General features: G+C 43.6%; 1 protein-coding gene across 3 annotated transcripts in view; it reads right to left on the reverse strand.

The window, feature by feature from the left end:
* Positions 1-5477: 5477 nt before the first annotated feature.
* The window catches only part of TMEM237 (transmembrane protein 237), a 49259-nt gene continuing 31077 nt past the window's right edge, over positions 5478-23659 (reverse strand). The window contains exons 6-12 of one of the 3 annotated variants that reach the window (XM_040440996.1): positions 21905-22065; positions 20109-20232; positions 19839-20030; positions 19665-19738; positions 15478-15571; positions 9987-10108; positions 5479-6625 (exon numbers count right to left, since the gene is read on the reverse strand). In XM_040440996.1, the coding sequence (XP_040296930.1) occupies positions 6558-6625; positions 9987-10108; positions 15478-15571; positions 19665-19738; positions 19839-20030; positions 20109-20232; positions 21905-22065 (835 nt within the window). In that variant the 3' untranslated portion in view covers positions 5479-6557. Of the gene's footprint in view, positions 6626-9986; positions 10109-15477; positions 15572-19664; positions 19739-19838; positions 20031-20108; positions 20233-21904; positions 22066-23659 lie in introns of all 3 variants that reach the window. The other 2 variants (XM_040440995.1, XM_040440997.1) reach the window with 2 other exon arrangements.

A 23659-nucleotide genomic window follows, 5' to 3' on the forward strand; every position in this document is an offset into this window, starting at 1 on the left:
TGAGCTGTTTGAAGCTGTCTGTGTCCACCAGCCTAAATGACAGCATTTCATAGGCCAGTAGTTTAGAAATGCTGGCATTCAGGGCCAGGGATCGAGGGTGGCTAGGTGGGAATTTACGCTTTCTCTCAAATGTTTGTGAGATGGAGAGCTGAACGCTGCCGTGTGACATGGTTGAGATGCTTGGTGACGCAGGTGGTGGTGTTGGTGGTACATCCCATGTTTGCTGGGCGGCAAGTGCCAACGTCCCTCCAGAGGCGGAGGAAGAGGCCGAGGTGGCAGCAGCAGAAGAGGTAGCAGGGGGAGCCTGAGTGACTTCCTTGTTTTTAAGGTGTTTACTCCACTGCAGTTCATGCTTTGCATGCAGGTGCCTGGTCATGCAGGTTGTGCTAAGGTTCAGAACGTTAATGCCTCGCTTCAGGCTCTGATGGCACAGCATGCAAACCACTCGGGTCTTGTCGTCAGCACATTGTTTGAAGAAGTGCCATGCCAGGGAACTCCTTGAAGCTGCCTTTGGGGTGCTCGGTCCCAGATGGCGGCGGTCAGTAGCAGGCGGAGTCTCTTGGCGGCGGGTGTTCTGATTTTGCCCACTGTTCCCTCTTTTGCTACGCTGTTGGCTCGGTCTCACCACCGCCTCTTCCTCTGAACTGTGAAAGTCAGTGGCACGACCTTCATTCCATGTGGGGTCTAGGACCTCATCATCCCCTGCATCGTCTTCCACCCAGTCTTGATCCCTGACCTCCTGTTCAGTCTGCACACTGCAGAAAGACGCAGCAGTTGGCACCTGTGTTTCGTCATCATCAGAGACGTGCTGAGGTGGTATTCCCATGTCCTCATTATCAGGAAACAAAATTGGTTGTGCATTAGTGCATTCTATCTCTTCCACCCCTGGGGAAGGGCTAGGTGGATGCCCTTGGGAAACCCTGCCAGCAGAGTCTTAAAACAGCATAAGAGACTGCTGCATAACTTGAGGCTCAGACAGTTTCCCTGATATGCATGGGGGTGATGTGACAGACTGATGGGCTTGGTTTTCATGCGCCATCTGTGCGCTTTCTGCAGAAGACTGGGTGGGAGATAATGTGAACGTGCTGGATGCACTGTCGGCCACCCAATTGACTAATGCCTGTACCTGCTCAGGCCTTACCATCCTTAGAACGGCATTGGGCCCCACCAAATATCCCTGTAAATTCTGGCGGCTACTGGGACCTGAGGTAGTTGGTACACTAGGACGTGTGGCTGTGGCAGAACGGCCACGTCCTCTCCCAGCACCAGAGGGTCCACTAACACCACCACGACCATGTCCACGTCCCCTACTAGATGTTTTCCTCATTGTTACCGTTCACCACAATAAGAAAAATATTATTCGGGCCAATGTATTGAATTAAAATTCAGGCCTTTTTTTAACAGACACCTAACACTATTTGGCTATCTATTTAGGTACCGTATTACACTAATACAGGCACACCAGTAATGACAGATTTAGCTGAATATAAATGTGAGGCCTATTTTTTAGGCGCTGGGTGACAGGTATACGTTTAATCACAGAATTAGACTTGGATCTGCACTGTAGCGTGTGTGTTAAGTTTTTGAGAATGACCCTATCAGCACCTTGAATCTAAGGCTACTTTCACACTAGCATTCGGGGCTCCGCTTGTGAGTTCCGTTTGAAGGGTCTCACAAGCGGCCCCGAACGGATCCGTCCAGCCCTAATGCATTCTGAGTGGATGCAGATCCGCTCAAAATGCATCAGTTTGGCACCGTTTGTCCTCCGCTCCGCTCAGCAGGCGGACCCCTGAACGCAGCTTGCAGCGTTCGGGTGTCCGCCTGGCTGTGCGGAGGCAAACGGATCCGTCCAGACTTACAATGTAAGTCAATGGGGACGGATCCGTTTGACGGTGACACAGTATGGCTCAATTTTCAAACGGATCCGTCCCCCATTGACTTTCAATGTAAAGTCAAAACGGATCCGTTTGCATTATGATGAACAAAAAAAAAAAAAAATTTTTTTTTTTTGTTTTTTGTTCTTGGTAATGCAAACGGATCCGTTCTGAACGGATCTAAACGTTTGCATTATAGGTGCGGATCCGTCTGTGCAGATACCAGACGGATCCGCACCTAACGCAGGTGTGAAAGTAGCCTAATATACCCTTTTAGGGATAGATTTAAAGTAGGCCTGATACAGCAGAAACCACTAATTTTGAGAATGGCAAATTTGGGAATTGTTTTTCAACCCAGAACAAAAACTGTGCTTTGACGGTCACAAACAATAACTTGACCAGCTAAAACAGTACAGATTTGGATGAATATAAATGTGAGGCCTATTTTTTAGGCGCTGGGTGACAGGCTCAACTTGCCCCTGATGTAGTATATGTCCAAAAAATAACCACACTATTGATGGTTAAATGGACTTGATGACAGCTTGACCCTGATGTAGGATATAGCAAAAAATAACCACACTATTGATGGTTAAATGTACTTGGTGGTAGCTTGTGCTGGCGCACCACAAGCCACAAAATGGCCGCCGATCACCCCAGAAAAAAGTGTTATAAAAACGCTCTGGGCAGCCTAAAAACAGTGAGCAATTGAATATCAGCACTTCAATGATCCACAGCTGTAGATCGATCACTGAATGAAGTCTTTTTGAGGAGTTAATCTGCCTAATCTCACCCTAACATCGCAGCAGCAACCTCTCCCTACGCTTGTATCAGCAGAGTGACGTGCAGCGCTACGTGACCCAAGCTTATATAGAGGCTGGGTCACATGCTGCACTGGCCAATCACAGCCATGCCAATAGTAGGCATGGCTGTGATGGCCTCTTGGGGCAAGTAGTATGATGCTTGTTGATTGGCTGCTTTGCAGCCTTTCAAAAAGCGCCAAGAAAGCACCGAACCCGGACTTTTACGAAAATGTTCGGGTTCGGGTCCGTGTCACGGACACCCCAAAATTCGGTACGAACATAGCTCATCCCTATTCATATACACATCTCAACACAATTTAATGAGTGGATAGGGATTTTGGCCAGATGACTTGGAAAAATGAGTGTCCAATGATTTATTTGGATGACCAGGAGAGGGTAACTCTGAATTTAAAATTGGTTTCACATAATTTTAATCACGTGGTGGTTCAGTTTAATATTCTACATAGACTTTATGTTACTCCTCTCTGGCTTAATAGATGTGGGATTAGGAAAGACTCTAACTGCCCCAGGTGAGATTCCCCCGAAGCGGACTATCTTCACATGTTTTGGTCCTGTGCAGAGTTGAAACATTATTGGGGAGTTATTCATAAATACATTGAGGGAAAACTGAAGGTGCAGATCCCTTTTTCTGCTGAATTTTGGGTACTGGGTGAGCTGACCAAGGTGAGCTGTCAGCAATATATAAAAATATATATATATATATATATATATATATATATATATATATAAAAAATAATAAATAATAAAATATGATGATAAATGTTAGTAATGATATTTTTAAAGAACATGTATTGTTGGATGATCAATAAAGTGTTTATATATATAAAAGAAAATATAATAAATAAAAAAGTGTATGGGAGGTGGTGACGAGCCAGCCCTAATGACATTTACAGGCTGTCACAATGCCAGCTCCTTTTCTCCTGTCTTTGCCCCTATGCAGCACACTGGATGGGCACCAATCACACAGCACCAACTTGTGTGCTGACCTGATGGCCATCTGACATACTTGAAAAAAAATTCAAAAATGTATTCTGGTGTGCTTCACTACAGCCAATGACAATGACACACCACAGCCATTGCGGAGGACTAGAGAGATGGGAAGCGGGTATGATTCTTTCACTTTCGGAAGCAGGCTGTGGACATTAGGTAGAAAATACTTATTCCCGGACAACCCTTTTACGACCACCACAGCTCCAGCCAGCAGGTTAGTTATGTGCTGTGTGTGACTACCATTTTTCACAAGTAATTAAAGTAGAATTTAGTGTTTGTGAGCCATGGGTTGGTAACTCCTAGTCTATAGCCTAGGTTCTCCACCTGTGGCACATGTACACTTAATGTCTTTAAGGGATAATTGCAAGGTCTTCATGCCGTGTTTTTTCTTTATGCATGATCATAGCATGGGGGTACTGTGATGTAATTTACGGCGCAACAGCGATCTTAGATTCTATTTGCTGTTTAGTTACAGTTTTTACAAACCCTGAATAATCACTTTCATCCAGACCCCAAAAATTCGGAATCCAGACCAGACTCCATAAGTCAAACTAATCTACAATGCATTCAGAAAGTCGTCAGACCCTTTCAAATTTTATTATGCTGTGGCCTTGTGCTAAAATAAACAATTTTTACCTTTTTCCCCATCGATCTGTAATCAATAACCCATAATGAGAAACTGAAACCACAATTTTAGATATTTTTGCAAATTTATTAAAAAGGAAAAAAAATAAAATTTCACATGTACCCAAGTATTAAGATCCCTTACTTTAACACTTGAAATTTAGCTCTAGGGGCCTCCCATTTCTCTTGATCATCTTTGAGATGTTTCTATGCCTTGGTAAATTCAGTTGATTGGACATGATTTGGAAAGACACAGCCCTGTGTATATAAGGTCTCACAGGTAACAACGCATATCAGAGTAAAAACCAAGCCATGACAAGGCATTTGCTGCCTGTAGAGTTCAAAGACAGGATTGTGTAGAGGCAAAGATCTGGAGAAGGGTACAAAATTTTTTTCCTTCACTTAAAGTTCCCAAGAGCAGAGTGGCTTCCATAATTGTTTCACGGAACAACCAGGACACTGCCTAATGCTGGCCACCCCACCAGACTAAGTGACTGGGGAAGAAGGAACTTGAGGTGACCAAGAGCCGTATAGTCACTCTTTATGAGCTGCAGAGATCCTGTGTGCAGATGGAAGACACTTCCAGAAGTTAAACCATCACTGCAGCATTTCACCAATCTGGGCTTTATGGCAGAGTGGCCAGAAATAAGCCTCTCCTCAGTAAAAGACACATGAAAGCTGGGCTGAAGTTTGCAAAAAAATCACTTAAAGGACTATCAGACTGTAAGAAACAAGTTTCTCCAGTCTGGTGAAATCAAGATTGAACTTTTTTGCTTCAATTCTAAGCATCATATCTTGGGGAAACCAGGCACTTCTTATCAACTGCCCAATACATCCCTAAGAAAAACATGCTGGTGGCAGCATCATGATGTGGGGGTGTTTTTGAACATCTGGGACAGGGAGACTGGTTAAAGTTAAGGAAAAGCTGAATGGAGCAAAGTACAGAGATACAGTATTCTTAATGAAAACCTGATCCAGAGTGCTCTAGACCTCAGAATGGGCTGAAGGTTCACTTTACAACAAGACAAAGATCCTAAGCACAAAGCCAAGACAACACAGGGGTAGCTTAGGGACAACTCTGTGAATAACCTTGAGTGACTCAGCAAGAGCCCTGACTTGAACCCGACAGTTCTCATCCAAACACTTCAGAACTTGAGAGGATCAGCAGAGAAGAATGACAAACTCCCCAAATCTACGTGTGCAAAACTTGTGGCATCATACCAAAGAAGACTGGAGGCTGTAATCACTGCCAAAAGTCCTGAGTAAAGGGTCTGAATACTTATGTCAATGTATTATTTTAGTTTTTCCTCTTCAATAAATTGGCAAAGATATTGAACAATCTGTTTTCACTTTGTTATTATGGGATATTGAGTGCAGACTGATGGGGGGAAAAGAAACTTTTTTTTTTTCATGTTAGCAAAAGGCTACAACATTACAAAAAGTGAAAGGATCTGAAGACTTTCTGAATGCACTGTATATATCCTTGGTAGGTGAGCCGTGTTATTCTGCATATTAGAAGGGAAAGTTAACTGCGGTCAAAAGCAGATATAACAGAGAATACTACAGTATACTGCCACACTGCAAAGGAAACAAGTACCTTGCTCTATACCGGAATGCTGGGGGAGATTTACTTAGGCTCAAGTTTGATATACCACCCTAAACCCGCTGTGCACTGGAGTGAGATGGCCAAGAGTTGCATGCCTTTTAATAAATTTGCCACATCTTTTAGAAGTTTGTGTGTATCAATTAGCAGTGACAAATCTGGCACAAACCAATTGATACATTACCCCTATTATGTAAAAAAGAATAAGATAATGCATTGGTTTGACTTACGTCATACATGACGATTTAGCAACACTTTTCCTGAGTAGCAAATTAAAAGGAATACTACTCTACATTCAGAAACCTATTCCGTGCATGGGAATTCAATCATGGACAATATTATCACACTGTATATGTACACTTTATAGAGTCCTAATCGACTCAAATACATATTTTACATTTCAGCGAATAAGAATCAGTGCAATGTTCATTTCCATCAAATTTGTACACTTTAAAAAGAATCATTACCAAAACATATTTCATTTACAATTCTAAATGTACAATTGACAAAAATATATTATTTTTTAAAAGTATAAAAACAATGTAAAACAGGATAAAAATAATGCAGATAAAAAAAAGGTATATATATATATATATATAAAGAAGTATAAAAAACAAAGGCATCATTGATGTGTCTGAACACAATTCACGCTTGAATTTTCATCCCCTTCTCCATGTCTGGGTAATCATCTTCTTCTGGGATGAAGATGGATTCTAAGATGATAAATGAAAATGTAGTCCATAAGAAACAAACTTCACATGTCCAGCAACTTAAATGGTTTGGATAGGTCATCAGTATCTGATCTTGGGGGTCCGTCACCCTGCTGATCAGGAGATTAGCTGTTTGAGAAGGCAGCTTTCCCTAGGCCATGTGAGGTCACGTTCATTGATCATAAGGCCTAGGAGCAGCCCCGCCCCATTGAAATGAATGGGGATGAGCTGTGATACCAAGCACAATCGTTGTACAATGGACGGCGCTGTGCTTGGTGAGCAGAGGGAAGGCTGTGGCGCTGCTGTGAGTGCTGGTGCCTTCTCAAACAGCTGATCGGCAGGTGTCCTGGGTGTCAGACTCCCACCAATCAGATACTGATTACCTAACCAGAGGATAGGTCATTAGTTAAAAAATCCCTGAAAACCTCTTTAAGGGGTATTCCAGCAGTATAAGTGATAGCATAACTCTTGGACAGAGATACCCAACCTGTAGCCCTCCAGCTGTTGCAAAACTACAACTCCCAGTGTGCTTGGACAGCCTTCAGCTATTAGGACATGCTGGGAATTGTAGTTTTGCAACAGCTGGATGGCTGCAGGTTGAGCATCCCTGCTCTAGGATATGCCATCATTTGCTGATAGGGGAGGTCTGATTGCTGGGACCTCCTCAATCAGCAAGAGATATGCCACCATTTGATGCTGCTGGAATACCCTTTAAAAAATAAAAAAAAAAGCTCTGAAATGGCTTAAAATTGAAAAACAACACACTATACCTTCACTTGCCTCAACGATTCCCTGGGCACCTACTGCTCTGGTATGTATGAACTTTTGCAGTAAACAACATGGCACCATCTCATGCTCCGATGTGCTCCCTTGCCCTGCGCTAGATCGCGCAGGGCAAGGGCTCTTTTGTTTATCACAACACACTGCCGGGCGGAAACTTCTGCACGGCAGTGTGTTCGGTGACGTCACCGGCTCTGATGGGCGGGCTTTAGCGCTGCCCTAGCTGTTTTACTGGCTAGGGCAGCGCTAAACCCCGCCCATCAGTGCCGGTGGCGTCACTGGGCTTCCTGGCAGCCCCATGGAGAGCCCCAGTACGTCACCGGAACTCCTAAAAATGCCTTGCAAAGGAGAGCATCAGAGCATGAACTGCTCTGATGCTCAAGTCAGGGGGCTGCCTGGATGAAAATGGAGGTATGTCCGGGATCAGCTCTGAACCCGGACAACCCCTTTAAGTCTGTGATGTTTAACCAGCACTATTTTCTAAACCATGAGAAAGGACTGTATTTGTCATTTAAAGGGGTGATTCAGGAGAAGATATTTATGACTTATCCTCAGGATAGGTCATCAGTATCAGATCTGTGGGGAGTGCGACACCCGGGACCCCTGCCGATCAGCTGTTAGAAGAGGCCTTGAGCACTGCAGGCTCTTCCTACGCCAGTGACATTACCGTACATCGGTTACATGGCCTATTCAAGTCAATGGGCTGAGCTGCAATACCAAGCACTGCCACTATACAACGTATGGCGCTGTCCTTGGAAAGCTGCCGTGAGCCTGCATCACTCACCAGAGCTTTTTTGAGTGCAGCGGTTCCCTGAAACAGCTGATCGGCAGGGATGATCGGGGACCCACCCGCTGATGTGATAATGATGGCCTATTCTGAGGATAAGGCATCATTATCTTTTCCTGGATAACCCCTTTAACAAATTTAAAATGTATGGGCAGCTTAAAAGTGGAATCAATACCTTTCAGACAGTGTTCAGTCTTAGATTACAGACAAAGAGGTATCTACCAGAGAAATAGAACCGACTATTTAGTGCCACCTATTCGAAATGGCTCCCTATGGAGTCAAATGTCAGACTTTTTAAAAGGAACCTGTCTTCATGAAAATGCAGCGTAATCTGCACGCAGAATCTTACAGAACAGGAAGAAAAGACCAGATAAATATGCAGTTTTATTGGAAAAGATTCAGTATAACTTTAAATTTATCTTTTCAAATTCCTGCTTATTCTGGGTTTTAAAGTCCAGGAGGCGGTCATATCAGTGATTGACTACCTTCCCTCTATGACTGTGTCTACAGCTATAGCTGTCAATCACTGATAGGACCGCCTCCTGGACTTCACAGCCCAGAATGAGCAGGAATTTAAGTGAATGAATTGCAGGTTTTACTGAATCTTTTCCCAGAAAACTACACATCAAGCTGCTCATCCCCTCCTGTCCTATAACATGCTGCCTGCAGATCAGATACCATGTTCACTGTGACAGGTTCCCTTTAACAAGCTTTGGAACATAAGGGAAAATAGCCAAGTCATATATCCAGACAACTATTTTGGGCTGTTTGCCCCTCATTAATGCAGAGCACGATTCTGAGTGCAACGCGTTAGGATGCAGCTTAGGGGGGGGGGGGGTACTGGTTACCTTTAAGGAGACCAACTTGGTATAGATCAAAGGAGTATCTCTCAGAGAGAGAACCATCTCGTTAGGGCCCTCTAGGAGTCAATGTCTGACTTTTAACAAGTCTTGGAAGCTGATTACAGGAGTATTCCAGTTTTTGTCATCTACTAAAAATCTGACACTTTCAGGCAAACTGTCCCTCCACTCTTCTGGGAGGACTTCCCTACAGATGTTATAGTGTATGCAGTCACAAGAGCATTTGTGAGGTCGGACACGGATGGTGGTGGAGAAGATCTGGCTCATCATCAGCATTCCAGTTCATCCCAAAGTGTTTGGTGGGCTTGATGTCAGGACTATGGGCACGCCACACATGTTCCTCCCCACCAGACCATGTCTTTATGGATCTCACTTGGTGCACAGGCAAACAAACAGTCATGCTAGAACAGGAGAGTGCCTTCTCCAAACTGTTGCCTCAAAGTTGGAAGCAATAATTGTAAAAAATCTCTGTGTATGTCGTGGCAATAACGCTACCTTTCACTGAAAATAAAAGGCTTCGTCCGAACCCTGAAAATAGTCCCATGCCATTACTCTTACTATAGGCACTATGCATTCCAGTAGGTAGCATCATCCTAGTATTTGCCAAACCCAGACTGATTCATCGTTCCATAGAAGACATTTCCATTGCTCGATACTGCAGTGAATGTGAGCTTTACACCACTCTAGCTATTTGGCATTGGATGTGCTGATTTTAGGTTTGTGTGCAGCTCCTTGGCCATGGAAACCCATTTTATGAAGTACCTGATGCACAGTTCTCGTGCTGATGACACTTCCAGAAGGTGCAGATGTATCTATGACATATGAGATGATCATATTGACTGCATTCCTCCTTTAACGACAGCTCCAGGAGTGTATGCCTTTAATGGAGTCAGATACTGATGGGGCTATTTTTTTGATAATGTATAAGAGATCGTACCTTCACTGTGATCCAAGTCTGGCCGACATGATAAAAACAGCCAGGCAAGGCCGACCAACAGAGTTACAACCAAATTGAGGACAACCCAAGGCTGAAGGATCTGTCCCTCTGTATCTTCTTGCCTGGGATTACAAAGAATAAAAAAAGAAGCAGTGAAGTGACTATGGACAATTTTTTTTACAAGAAACAAGATCTTAAACCAGCTAGCCTTACTTAGGCTAAGTTCAAACGTTGCCGATTTCTTGCAAACTTACCGTGCGGATTCCACACTGCAAATCCACAGTAAAGTATAGTACGATACAAGTCAATAGGATATTCCAATCTCTGTATACATCCGGATTTGCTCATGTGCATTGGACTTGTAGGTTGCCAGCATGACCATTATCTAGTGGATTGATCGCAGATTTCTTCTATTAATTTCAATCATGTTTAAATCCGCAACTGACAAGTGTACTGTGAATTTACTTGTGGATTTCAAACAGATTGGAAATAGACGTAAATGTTGGTGAAAAGCCACTCCAGTCAGGGGCTGGAATAGTTTTTACGCCTAGTGCATGGATTTTCCGGAGGAGCGCATGCCTTGTCAGAAACTATGCGCATCCTCTGCCAGCGCAAAGGGCAAACAAACAGGCGTAAACAGCCATTCTTTGTAAATGACCCCCACTGTGTGACCTATGCAGAGGTCACTGAACAGGGAGGGAGCAGATAAGCAGTTTTTTTGCAACTCTGGGGTTGGCGCTGCAACTTCATTCATTTCAATGGCTGCACTGCTGCATAGAAATTATTGGTGGCACTACGAGTGTTGCAGCCAGGATCGCCATGTAGACCCAGCCTAAATCCTGTGCCCCTCCAGTGCTGTCGGGTCATGTGCATACAGCACGTGACCACAGTGGGCAGTGATTGCTGGATAGGTCAAGTGGCCGAACATCGTGGCACAGTTACAGCCAATGTAAACACCACAGGCCAGAGACCAAAGATCTGTAGGGAATTAAAAGGTCAGTATGAACTTTTTTTTATATTCAGTTACTACACATGCAGCTCATAGCTTATTTTTCAGAGAGCCCAGAAAACTTCAATAACATTTTCTCACAATTCATAGTACAATGGGGGTCATTAACAAAGACCGGCTTTTCACGACAGTCTTTGTTTTCCTCCTGCGCTACAGCATAATTTATTATGAAGTGCGTGCCTCCAGCAGTCTGTGATCCTGGAGTAAATAATACTCAGGGGCTGGAGTAATCTTTACTCCTCTTTTATGCCGGTTTTCAGGTGTAAATTAATGTAAATTTGCTGAATCCAAAGTTCCAGTCTTCGCCACTCCCAAGTGGCAAGGATGGTGTAAAAATGCCAGTGTGATAAAATATTGTGACATGGGCAATTAAAAAGTTTCAAAAAGGGTCTTGGCACTATTTTTACACCAAAAACTGGCATAAAAATTTTCGTAAATGACCCTCAATCTGTTTTTCTCTTTTTTTTAGGAATGTATACAAAAAAAAGGTATTCTTCATGAAACAAACAACTTCCCCCAGAAATGTACATATTTGTGCAACCTGTGCCGCTGAACCATTGGGCTGGAGAGAGAGCAGGACTGCTACACAGCTGTATTACATTTTACATCACACACTGGTCTAGGGATTAGGCTAATCTCAAAAGAGCGTATTCCGTGTATAAAATGTGCTCTGGGTGTCAGAGATATTTTCCAGGGTGACTGCTGCTGTTCCTGCCTGACCTCAGATCTTCTGAATTGTACTGACTACGCCATGTGAGTACAATTCAGTACATCTGAAGTCGGGCAGGAACACACAGCATTATAAATCATTATAATGCAGTGAGGTCCTGTCACAGAAGCAGCACTCAGCCCAGGGAATTCAGCTGACACATTGAGGGTATTTCACGTACTGACTACGGTTGTGTGAAAAAAATGTACATGTGTAGGTGCGGTCTGTGTTTAAAACCTGCAGTAAAAACCGACCCATTAAAGTTTATACACATGTGCATTTTTTTTTTTTAAGAAAGATTGCACTGCATGAAAAAAAATTGATGTTGTATCTGTTGCGTTTTTGCTCATAAGGCTTGCACAGTAAAATATCAATTTTTGCAGACGACACTAAACTGTGTACAGTAATTAACACTGAAGAGGACAGTATACAGCTACAGAGGGATCTGGATAGATTGGAGGCTTGGGCAGATAAGTGGTAGATGAGGTTTAACACTGACAAATGTAAAGTTAGGCCTCCTGCACACAAACATTTTTTTTTTTCCAGTTTACATTCCGTTTTTTGCGTTCCGTATACGAAACCATTTATTTCAATAAATCCGCAAAACAAAAACGGAAGGTACTCCGTATGCCTTCCGTTTTTCCGTTCAAAGATAGAACATGTCTATTATTGTCCGCATAACGAACAAGGATAGTACCGTTTTATCAGGAGCCAGCTGTTCTGTAAAAAACGGAATGCACACGGACGTCATCCGTATTTTTTGCTGGACCGCAAAATACTGAACAAGCCATACGGTCGTGTGCATGAGGCCTTACGCACATGGGAAGCAATAATGCAAGTCACCCGTACATACTAAATGGTAAAACACTGGGTAACACGGACATGGAAAAGGACCTCAGAATTTTGATAAACAGCAAACTAAGGAGTAAAAACCAGTGTCCGGCAGCTACTGCCAAGGCCAATAAGATAATGGGTTGCATCAAAAGGAGCATAGATGCCCGTGATGAGAACATAGTCCTACCGCTTTACAAATCATTAGTCAGACCACACATGGAGTACTGTGTACAGTTCTGGGCTCCTGTGAACAAGGCAGACATAGCAGAACTGGGGAGGGTTCAGAGGAGGACAACTAAAGTAATAACTGGAATGGGGGACTACAGTACCCAGAAAAATTATCAAAATTAGGTTTATTCACTTTAGGAAAAAGACGACTGAGGGAGATCTAATTAATATGTATAAATATATCAGGGGGCAGTACAGAGATCTATCCCATCATCTATTTATCCCCAGGACTGTGACTGGGGGACATCCTCTGCGTCTGGAGGAAAGAAGGTTTGTACACAAACATAGAAGCGGATTCTTTACGGTAAGAGCAGTGAGACTATGGAACTCTCTGCCTGAGGAGGTGGTGATGGTGAGTTCACTAATACAGTTCAAGAGGGGCCTGGATGTATTTCTGGAGTGTAATAATATTACAGGCTATGGCTACTAGAGAGGGGTCGTTGATCCAGGGAGTTAGTCTGATTGGAGATGGGAAGGAATTTTTTTACCCTTGAGTTTTTTTTTTAGATCAACTTGCAGGATAACAGGCCAAACTGGATAGACAAATGTCTTTTTTCGGCCTTATGTACTATGTTACTATGTAAGGCTACTTTCACACTTGCGGCAGTGTGATCCGGCGGGCAGTTCCGTCGTCGGAACTGCCCGCCGGATCCGCCGATTTGGATGTGACTGAAAGCATTTGTGAAACGGATCCGGATGCGGATCCGTCTCACAAATGCATTGCAAGAACGGATCCGTCTCTCCGCTTGTCATGCGGACAGACGGATCCGTCTTGTATTTTTTTTTCACATTCTTACCGGTCTGCGCATCCGCAGGCCGGAAAGACGGATCCGGTAGTCCGGTATTTTGAATGCCGGATCCGGCACTAATACATTCCTATGGGGAAAAATGCCGGAAAAGGCATTCGGGCAAGTCTTCGCAAGTTTTTTTCGCCGGAGATAAAACCGCAGCATGCTACGGTTTTCTCTTTTGCCTGATCAGTCAAAACGACTGAACTGAAGACATCCTGAACGGATTACTCTCCATTCAGAATGCATGGGGACGTGCCTGATCAGTTCTTTTCCGATATAGAGCCCCTGTGACGGAACTCTATGCCGGAAAAGAAAAACGCTAGTGTGAAAGTACCCTAAGAAGAACCCCATAAAAATGAATAGGTTCATGTGAAAAATGCAACCAAACACAGAGCATGTGTTGCAAGTCAATGGTTCAGTGATAAAAAACTGAACCACACTGAATGACCGTCTGTTTTTCACTGATGGTTGCTGGGAATTGCTATGCGTTATTTTTCAGTGTTTAACTTGCATGACCAATGCAAGAAAAACGTTGACATCCATGCAGGAAAAATAAACACAAAAACTTGGCAGAATCACGGAATATACTGAAGCACATCTGAGAGAAGAGGTCAGTTTTCCACTGATAGCACTTGCGCAAGTTCAATATCACTCGTGTGCATGGGTTGGATGTGTAACATATTTGCTCAGCAGTCTCCTCTTTCTGTTACACTTGAGGCTCAAGCACATGACCGTATGTATTTTGCGGTCAGCAAAAAATACGTATGACTTTTGCGGATCCATTGTGACAATGCCTATCCTTGTCCGCAAAATGGACAAGTATAGGACATATTTTATTTTTGCGGGGCTACAAAACAGACATACAGGGGGCGAACAGCACATGATGTGCAGTCTGCATTTTTTGCGGACCCATTGAAATGAATGGATCCGCATCCTATTCGCAAAAAAATGGAATGACAAGGAAACAAAATACGTTCATGTGCATGAGCCCATACAAAGAAGGACATTTCACATATGCTATAACTCCCAGCCCTCATCTTTTCTGCACCCTTCCCTCAATTACTTCCCGTGTTACTGCTGCAGCCACTCCGAACTTAAGACACTTTCACATGGGGCATCAATCTTTCCTAAGAACATTCAGTCCCGATTACTGCCAACTTGTTAGCTTGATTTACATGCAGCAATATTCAGGGCTGTTTGGGGCTGAACAAGTGTTACTATAATCATTCGTCCCCGTATGGTTTCCTGGTTTGTTGGCAGCAAATCCCTGTTTACACACGACAAAGCCTGCAAAAACAGTGCAGCATAAAGGATGCTGACCCGGCTGGTAAATCAGGTGCCCAGACCTACAGCATCTGCAGCTCCAATTATAATCCATCTCTGAAGACATACGCTTAAGGCCTCATGCACACAGCCGGGACGGATCGAGATCCATTCAACTTGAATGGGTCCGTGATCCGTCCGCACCGCACAAAAACTGAACATGTTCTATTTGTTTGAGGTGCGGAGGCACTCTGTAGTGCTTCCGTGCCTCCGTTCCGCACTGCAGCTCCGGATTGTGGCCCCCGTTCAAGTCCACATGGACACGGCCAGGCAACGGCCATGTGCATGAGGCCTAAAACAAATATCTGATGTCTACCGTTTGAAGTCCATACGTGCAGCTAAGCCATGGTAGTAATAATAATAATCTTTAAACTGTACTTGTTATCAGAAAGAGTAATGCCATTGTTGTACTTTAAGAAGCATCGTGGTAACTTGCCATTTTCAGATAGGTCGCTGTGAAAATAAACATACTGTGTGCTATGTCTATATTCTATTCAATGTACCAGAATGGGTTTTGTTGCATGTAAAAGTTTTAATAAAAATGATATCCGATAAAAATAAAAAAAAGAAAGAGTAATGCCAACAGTGAGGCCTTACCACAAGCTGCCATTCTGCGTTGGAGGTGTGTAGAAGTTTATCCTGTCACTTGTCATTTGCTGACTCAGTGCAAGAAAAAGAGCGACAAAATACACTGAAAACAGAGAAGGTTTGATTTAGAGCGAGACCACAATTAGCATCAAATACATGGACTGCATGTTGGGATGGTCGATTCTTCTGGCACAGACCCTGATCTATTCATTAGCTTTATAGAAAACCATTTGACCATAGATAATAACAACGGCAGATAATTATTGATGACAAAATTTGATACAGTTCTCATGTGTGGATACTGCAGGGTGGAACATTCATTGAACTGTCCATTCACACAACCGTATTTATTTATTTTGTTCACATCTGATCTGTGTTTCGTCTATATCTGTAATGTCCATTTCATAGTCCCGAAGAAAAAAAAATGGTACATGTCCTATTCTTGTCCGTTTTTATTACATAGGGTAGGATGTGCCGATCCGCAAAATGCAGAACGCACATGGCCGGTATCCATGTTTTGCAGATCCGCAATTTGCAGACGTATATGGTCTCTTTGACACTGATAAAAACTGTAACTATTCCCTTTTTTAAACCCTAATGATGGAGACATTTTTGGCCTTAAAGGGGTTGTCCAGTTGCTACCTTGTAGCTCCAGCACTTGAAACTGGAGCCGAAACTACACAGCCATCTATTGTGTAGTGGACACAGCTGGGAACTGGAAACCAGCTCCTCCGCTACACATTGGACAGGGCTGTGTAGATCAGGCTACAAAGCTACAAGGTAAAAGCTGATTTGCGGGGTGACAGACCCTGAGGATAAGCCATCCAAATCCTGGACAACCCCTTTAAGGACTGAAACTTTTATTTTGTATTTGCCTCCTCTCAATTGCGACCACAGCATCTGAGAGGTCATTTACCAGGAACAGGATGTTCCCAGTATCTGAATTTGAGGGAGCTCTTCAGTTGCTTCCTTCTGAAGGCTCCCGGGTCTGCCGTAATTAAAGGGGTTGTGTCATTTCAGCAAGTGCTATTTACCATGTAGGGAAAGTTAATACAAGGCACTTACTAATGTATTGTGATTGTCCATATTGCCTTCTTTTTTCGATTGATTAATTTTTTTCATCACATTATACACCGCTTGTTTCCATGGTTACGACCACCCTGCAATCCATCACCGGTGGCCGTGCTTGCACACTAAAGTTAAAAATGCCAGGCACTCTGGCTCACTTAGGCTGGTGCTATTTTTCTATAATGTGCAAGCACGACCACCAGGGCAGTCTTTACCAAGGAGCAAAAGGGGCAGCTGCCCCGGGCCCAGTTGCTCCTGAGGGGCCCAAGGCAGCTGCCTCTTGAGCCCTGCTAGCCACTGCCCCGGGTGTCAGGATGTCAGCTACATAGGGGGTGCTGCCATGCCATGCCTGCCGGCACTGAGTCCAGCCAGCGTACTATGAAAGCTGTGATCTAGGACCTTAGATGACATTCCCATGTGACCAGTAACCTAGCAATATTACTGGTCACATGGCTATGAGGTCATCACAGGTCCTACCAGGAGTGTTGCAGGATAAGTTTGCCTTAACTGTGGAGCTTTTTTGTGTGAAGATTACATCAGAAAAAGGTGACAGGGGCTGTTATGTTAATATACTGTAAACTACTGTATAGTTGGGTGCTGTATACTGTGTGGGGGCCTGTATACTGTGGGCTGCTATACTGCTCTACTATATACTGTGGGGTACTGTATAGTGTGGGGTGCTATACTGCATACTGTGTCGTGCTGTATACTATAGGGTGCTATACTGCTCTACTATATACTGTGGGGTACTGTATAGTGTGGGGTGCTATACTGCATACTGTGTGGTGCTGTATACTATAGGGTGCTATACTGCATACTGTGTGGTGCTGTATACTATAGGGTGCTATACTGCATACTGTGGGTTGCTGTATACTATAGGGTGCTATACTGCATACTGTGGGGTGCACTGTAACACTAGGGTGAGCCGAGCCCTGGTCTCCTTCCTGCAGAGCGGTGCCCACTTCCAGCCTGAGCCCAGCTGCCCAGAGCACTGATCCTGAGCCGCTGGAGTCTTCAGAACTGGAAGTATTTACAGCCATTCACTGTACTCTACCAGATGTGTGGATTTTTTGTGTGTGTGTTGTGGTGGAGGGCGTGATTGCCTGCTAGGGTGTGGGAAGGCTGGATCCAGGGGGCCCAAGTATATTTTTGCCCAGGATCCAATCAATATTAAAGACGGCCCTGACGGCCACCACTGTTGGATTGCAGGGTGGTCGTAACCATGGAAGCGAGCCGTGTATAATGTCATGGAAAAATTATTCTGGCCAGCATAGGAAGCAATATGGACAATCACAATACATAAATAAGTGCCTTGTATTAAATTTCTCTACATAATAAATGCTATTTTCTGAAGTGAGACAATCCCTATATGGTACTGCCTGCCTGTGGCATGGCTTAACAGGAACACATATATAGCAAAGAAGGACGGCACTAACTATCCCTGGATGAGTGCACCACGTGCAAACCGCAGTGCCGACCTATCTTCTTCAAATACTTAACAGGAACACAGTGATTTTCTCATAGATTGCAATGTTAAGCCATTGCAGTCTATGGTAGAAGCAATCTAACGATTGCATATTCAAGGTGGAGGTAAAAATAAAGTTAAAAAAAATATATAAAAGAGAACAGAATCAAAAATTCTAAATCACCCAATGCACTTTCCTCATTTTACAATTAAAAATAATACAGAAATAAAGATAATTGGTATTGCTGTGTTCAAAAATGCTCGAACTGTTAAAATATAACAGAAAAAATGGCTGAATCACGTCCCAAAATATTTTTTGAATAAAAACTCAAAAAAGTCGAAAACACCCCAAAACTGGATTTAAAAAAAAATACAGACTCCCTGCAATTTAAGTTTTTATGTTTATTTTTTATTTTACAAGTATTAAAACATAGGAAACTATATAACGTTAGTATCGTTGTAATCATACCGACCCACAAAATAAAATTATACATAAAGGGGTTGTCTCACTTCAGCAAATGGCATTTATCATGTAGAGTAAGTTAATACAAGGCACTTACTAATGTATTGTGATTGTCCATATTACCTCCTTTGCTGGCTGGATTCATTTTTCCATCACATTATATACTGCTTGTTTCCAGCGATTATGGCCAACGCTGCAGTGCAGTTACGAGGTGGTCAGAGTGGAAGCTGCTGTGCATGTGTGCCTATGCGTGCTCCAGCGGTCCCGGCCACCAGAAAGGCTAGCGCTTTCTCCTATAGTCAGTAAGCATGACCACCACTGCTGAAGGGTGGTTGTAACCCCTAGAAACGAGCAGAGTATAATGTGATGGAAAAATGAATCCAGCCAGCAAAGGAGGCAATAAGGACAATCACAATACATTAGTAAGTGCCTTGTATTAACTTTCTCTACATGATAAATGGCATTTGCTGAAGTGAGACAACCCCTGTAACATGTTATTTTTACCTCACAGTTAACATGTAACCCATAAAAAATGAATTTTTTCCCAATTCCTCCACAAGTCTTACATTTAGAACTGGCGGAGGATCCGCCACCAACTTAGGGCTTTATTAAGACGGGCGTCTAAAACACTGGTCTGAATAAATGTGACCTAAGTCTTCAAATAGCTATATGAACACGAAAAAGAAAAAATGGTTACATCAGGAAAGGTAACCATAAGACACATAGGTCTGCAAATGAGCTGTATACCCAAAACACTGGGGTGAGGAGTAGGGATGAGCAAATTCGATTTGCATAAAACTTTGTTTTAATACTGTATGGAGTGGGTGCTCCACACAGTATTAGAATGTATTGGCTCAGATGAGCCAAAGTTATTACGTCGGGAAGTCTCGTGAGACTTTGTGTAATAACTTCGGAAATTCATTTCTACTGTAAAAAACCTTTGTATCGAACTTGGGTTCGGTTCCAAGTGGTACCTTGGAACTGAACCAGAGTTGAGTACAAAGGTTTTTTACAGTAGAAATGAATACGCTCATCCTTAGTGAAGAGTATTAGGATATGGTCAGGACTTATAATAAGCTGTCTTCAGGAGGGATAACTGTAACTGGATTATACCACGAGGAGAGAAGGAAAATGTATAGAGGATATTTTCTTAGGGAAGTACTAATTTAATAAACTATTACTACAGATAGTGCTACTTACAGAACGACGCCACGGCAGATGGGTCCAGTGCAACAAGACCACGGAATGCATTTGACACACTGGCCAGGTCAATCCTAGTTAAAAGAAAAACTGCTGAATTATGTGTGGTCCAAATAAGAAACCATGAAATAAATAGAAGCAAAGGTAACTGGGAACATCTATTCCATAAAGTACCGATCAAATGCAGAAACTGTGCTGAGAACCAACAGGAAATACAAGAAGCACTGGGATGGATAAGCCAAGACTTTATAAATTTCAAGCAGCTTAGGTAGAGTAGTTAACTGGCTGCCAGCAAGGACATAAATCACCACAATGTTCCACACGGTGTACCCAGATAGGAATCCACTGCAGAACAGCCCGATCATCCTAGAACGAAGGGAGATGATTAGACATGAAAGGGTGCTGCCCCCGGAGTATCTCCTGGTTCTGTACAAGCCTGTGTACCTAAAGCTGCGATGCACGGTCAGAGACACATCCATACTGCTCCATGTAGGTTTAATATCCAGGAAATCATCCACTTCTTCTGTTGTTTTGATGATACCAGAACGATCTGCAGCCTGAAATTTCCCTAAAATGTAAAATAAAAAGACACAGGTAGCGCTAAGCCATCAGTCACTAGTCCTGGCTAACATAGGCTGAGACTAGAAACAGACTAAATGCTAGAAGAGAAATACACACATACAATAGAATACCAGTCGAATAGCCCCTGGACCCCCAATACTAATACATGTAAAATGGTTCTACTGTCATTCCCAAAGTAAAGTATTTCCCTAATTAGAGTATAGTTCAGAACTGCTATTTAAAGGAGTTGGTCACTTTCTGGTTACTGTTTATCCATATGCTTGTACGATGACTATATGGCACTTACTAATATAGTCTTTGTTGAAATTCTGCCCCATTTTCAATATTTCATAAGGTTTGCCCCCTTGTTTACCAAGTCTGTTGTGCGTCCACACAGAGGTCTTGTCCATAAGATGGCGCTGATGGAAGGTCACGTGACCAGGCAAATCACCTCCATGTAATGTCTCCTCCTTTCAAACACACTGCACCTGCCATGTGCACTTTTTCTGTTGGGAGTTTAGTGCAGGTGCAGTGTGTTTGAATGAAGGAGGAGACATCACATGGAGGCGGTGTCTGGTCACGTGACCCTCCATCAGCAGCTATTTTACAGACAATACCTCTGTGTGGACAGCACAAAAGACCTGGCAAACAAGGGGATACCTTATGAAATATAGAAAATGGTGCTGAATTTCAACAAAGACTATATTAGTAAGTGCCATATAATCATCTTACAAACACACTGGTCATCAGTAACCAGAAAGTAGCCAACCCCTTTAAGCAACTTCCTATACAGTTAGGGGCAGATTTACTAAGAATGGCATTTTCTACACCAGTATTATTTAATAGTCAGTTGGAGTAATACATACTATATGTTTCATTTGTTACAGAGCAGTCCTTGAGGGTGGGCTTATCTTCAACCCCCCTACCACTGTCTGCAAAAAACTCTACGCCCCAAAGAAGCCTCAGAAGATGCAAAGGTGTGCACTCTGTAAAACTTGGAAAAAGTATGCAAAGACGACCAGGTCGCCACTTTGCACACCTGAAAGGCTGAAGCCCCGTGATGCACCGCCCAAGAGGCCCCCACTGCCTGAGCCGTATGAGCAGTGACCCGCAAGGGCGGGGCCCAGTCCTTAATGCGGTACGCTTCCACAATAGCCAAACAAATCTATCGGGAAATGGAAGTCTTTGACGCTGCCAGCCCTCGTCTCGGTCCCTCTGGAATCACGAACAGGGAATCCGTTCGCCGGAAAGATGCCGTCTGGGACAGATGATAGACTCGAACGGCTCGTACCAAATCCAGGGTATATAGCATCTGCTCCCGAGGATGAGACGGGTCCGGACAAAATTAAGGGACAATAATCTCCTCATTTATGGAATGTCGATATTATTACTGTACATCCAAAGCTAGAGCAGAGTTATCCGAGCCGTTCCCCATCCAACACTCTAGAACTCAAGAAAATCTATTCCTGATGATAGGTCATCAATATTAAAAGCCTGGGCAACCCCATTAAAGAAATTGGTCTCTAGTCCTGGGCTTGAGGACTAGTGTAATAATTACTTCAGTCCAAGACAGTGGTGAAACACTGACCTGATATTGATGATCTATGCTGAGAATACGTTATCAATATCTACAGGCTGGAACCCCCCTTTAAGGAAATGCATTTACAGATGTAACTTACTATTCTTCTCAACAAACAACTTGCCCACAGGCTGGCTTATCAGGGAGGGTAGAATGAAAGCCGGATGATGTTCCTGGAGTTTAATCTGCCCTTCAGGTATGATGTCTTCTTCTTCTACACCCAGGTCATTAGGAAATCCATGTTCCGCAGGCCTAGTTTTTCTAGTAGATAAAATATAGAGAGTTACATGGAAGTGAACTGGTAACCACTAAAATCCCTCTGCTAAGTCATGGTGCATGTGCAAAAATGACAGATTTTAAAGAGGTCTGTCACCTCTCCTGACATGTCTGTTGTAGCAAATACTGGATCTTTTCTTATAATGCTGTGTGGTTCCTCTGTTATTACTTCTAGAAATGTATGACTGTACGTGTTACCAGTTGGGGTTGTGTTCCAACACTGACATTGTCCAATCAGTGCTGACCGAGTCACAGTGTGTAGAACAGACCCCTTTGACAAGAGTAATGGTAACACCTAGTTATCAATTTATTCATACATTTCCAATAGGAATAACAGATGAACCACATAACGCAGAATCCTAAGAAAAGGTGCTTGAGAATTGTTATTCTTTAAGGAATACATGTATATATTAAAATTAACTTTTACAGAGTGCTGAAAGATCCCCTTTAAAAATTAGATTTTTGTACTCACCGTAAAATCTGTTTCTCTTCCGTTCATTGGGGGATACAGGCATTGACCATGGGTATAGCTGTTGCCGCTAGGAGGCGGACACTAAGCACAGAGGTGTAAGCTCCTCCCTCTTCAGCTATACCCTTCCTACAGGGACCAAGCTAAATCAGTTAGTGCAAAAGCAGTAGGAGAAGCCAGACACAAGAAAATCACACTATGTACAAACCCAAAATCACCCCCCGAAAAGGCCCTTAAACAAAAGAATGGGTGGGAGCTGTGTTCCCCAATGAACGGAAGAGAAACAGATTTTACGGCAAGTACAAAAATCTAGTTTTCTCATCCGTCTCATTGGGGGAAACAGGCTTTGACCATGGGACATTACAGAGCAGTCCCCAAGGGTGGGCATAACAAGCAACCCTCCCGTCAATCAGAGAACTGCCGTCTGCAAAACTCTACACCCCAGAGACGCGTCAGCAGACTCAAAGGTGTGCACTCTATAATACTTGGAAAAAGTATGCAAAGACGACCAAGTATCCGCCTTGCACTCCTGGAGGGCCAAAGCCACGTGATGCACCGCCCAAGAGGCCCCCACTGCCCGAGCCGAATGAGCAGTCACCCAGAAGGGCGGAGCCCGGTCCTTAACGCGGTACGCTTCCACAATAGCAAAACAAATCCATCGGGAAATGGAAGTCTTTGACGCTGCCAGCCCTCTTCTCGGCCCCTCTGGAATCATGAACAGGGAATCCGTCTGCCTAAAAGATGCCGTCTGGGAGAGATAAACCCAAACGGCTCGTACCAAATCCAGAGTATGGAGCAACTGCTCTCGAGGATGAGACGGGTCCGGACAAAATGAAGGGAGAATAATCTCCTCATTTAGATGGAATGCCGACACCACCTTCGGCAGGAAGGACTGTACAGGGCGAAGGACCGCCTTATCCTAATGGAGGATCAGGAAGGGCGACCGACATGACAGAGCTGCGTGTTCCGACACTCTACGGATAGAAGTAATTGCAACCAAAAAAGGCACCTTATAAGACAGGAAGCGCAGCGACATCTGCAAAGGCTCAAACGGAGAAGATTGGAGAGCGTTGAGCACTAGATTAAGATCCCAAGGATCCAACGGAGGAC

Source organism: Bufo bufo, chromosome 7 (assembly GCF_905171765.1).
Source record: "Bufo bufo chromosome 7, aBufBuf1.1, whole genome shotgun sequence".
NCBI lineage: Eukaryota > Metazoa > Chordata > Amphibia > Anura > Bufonidae > Bufo > Bufo bufo.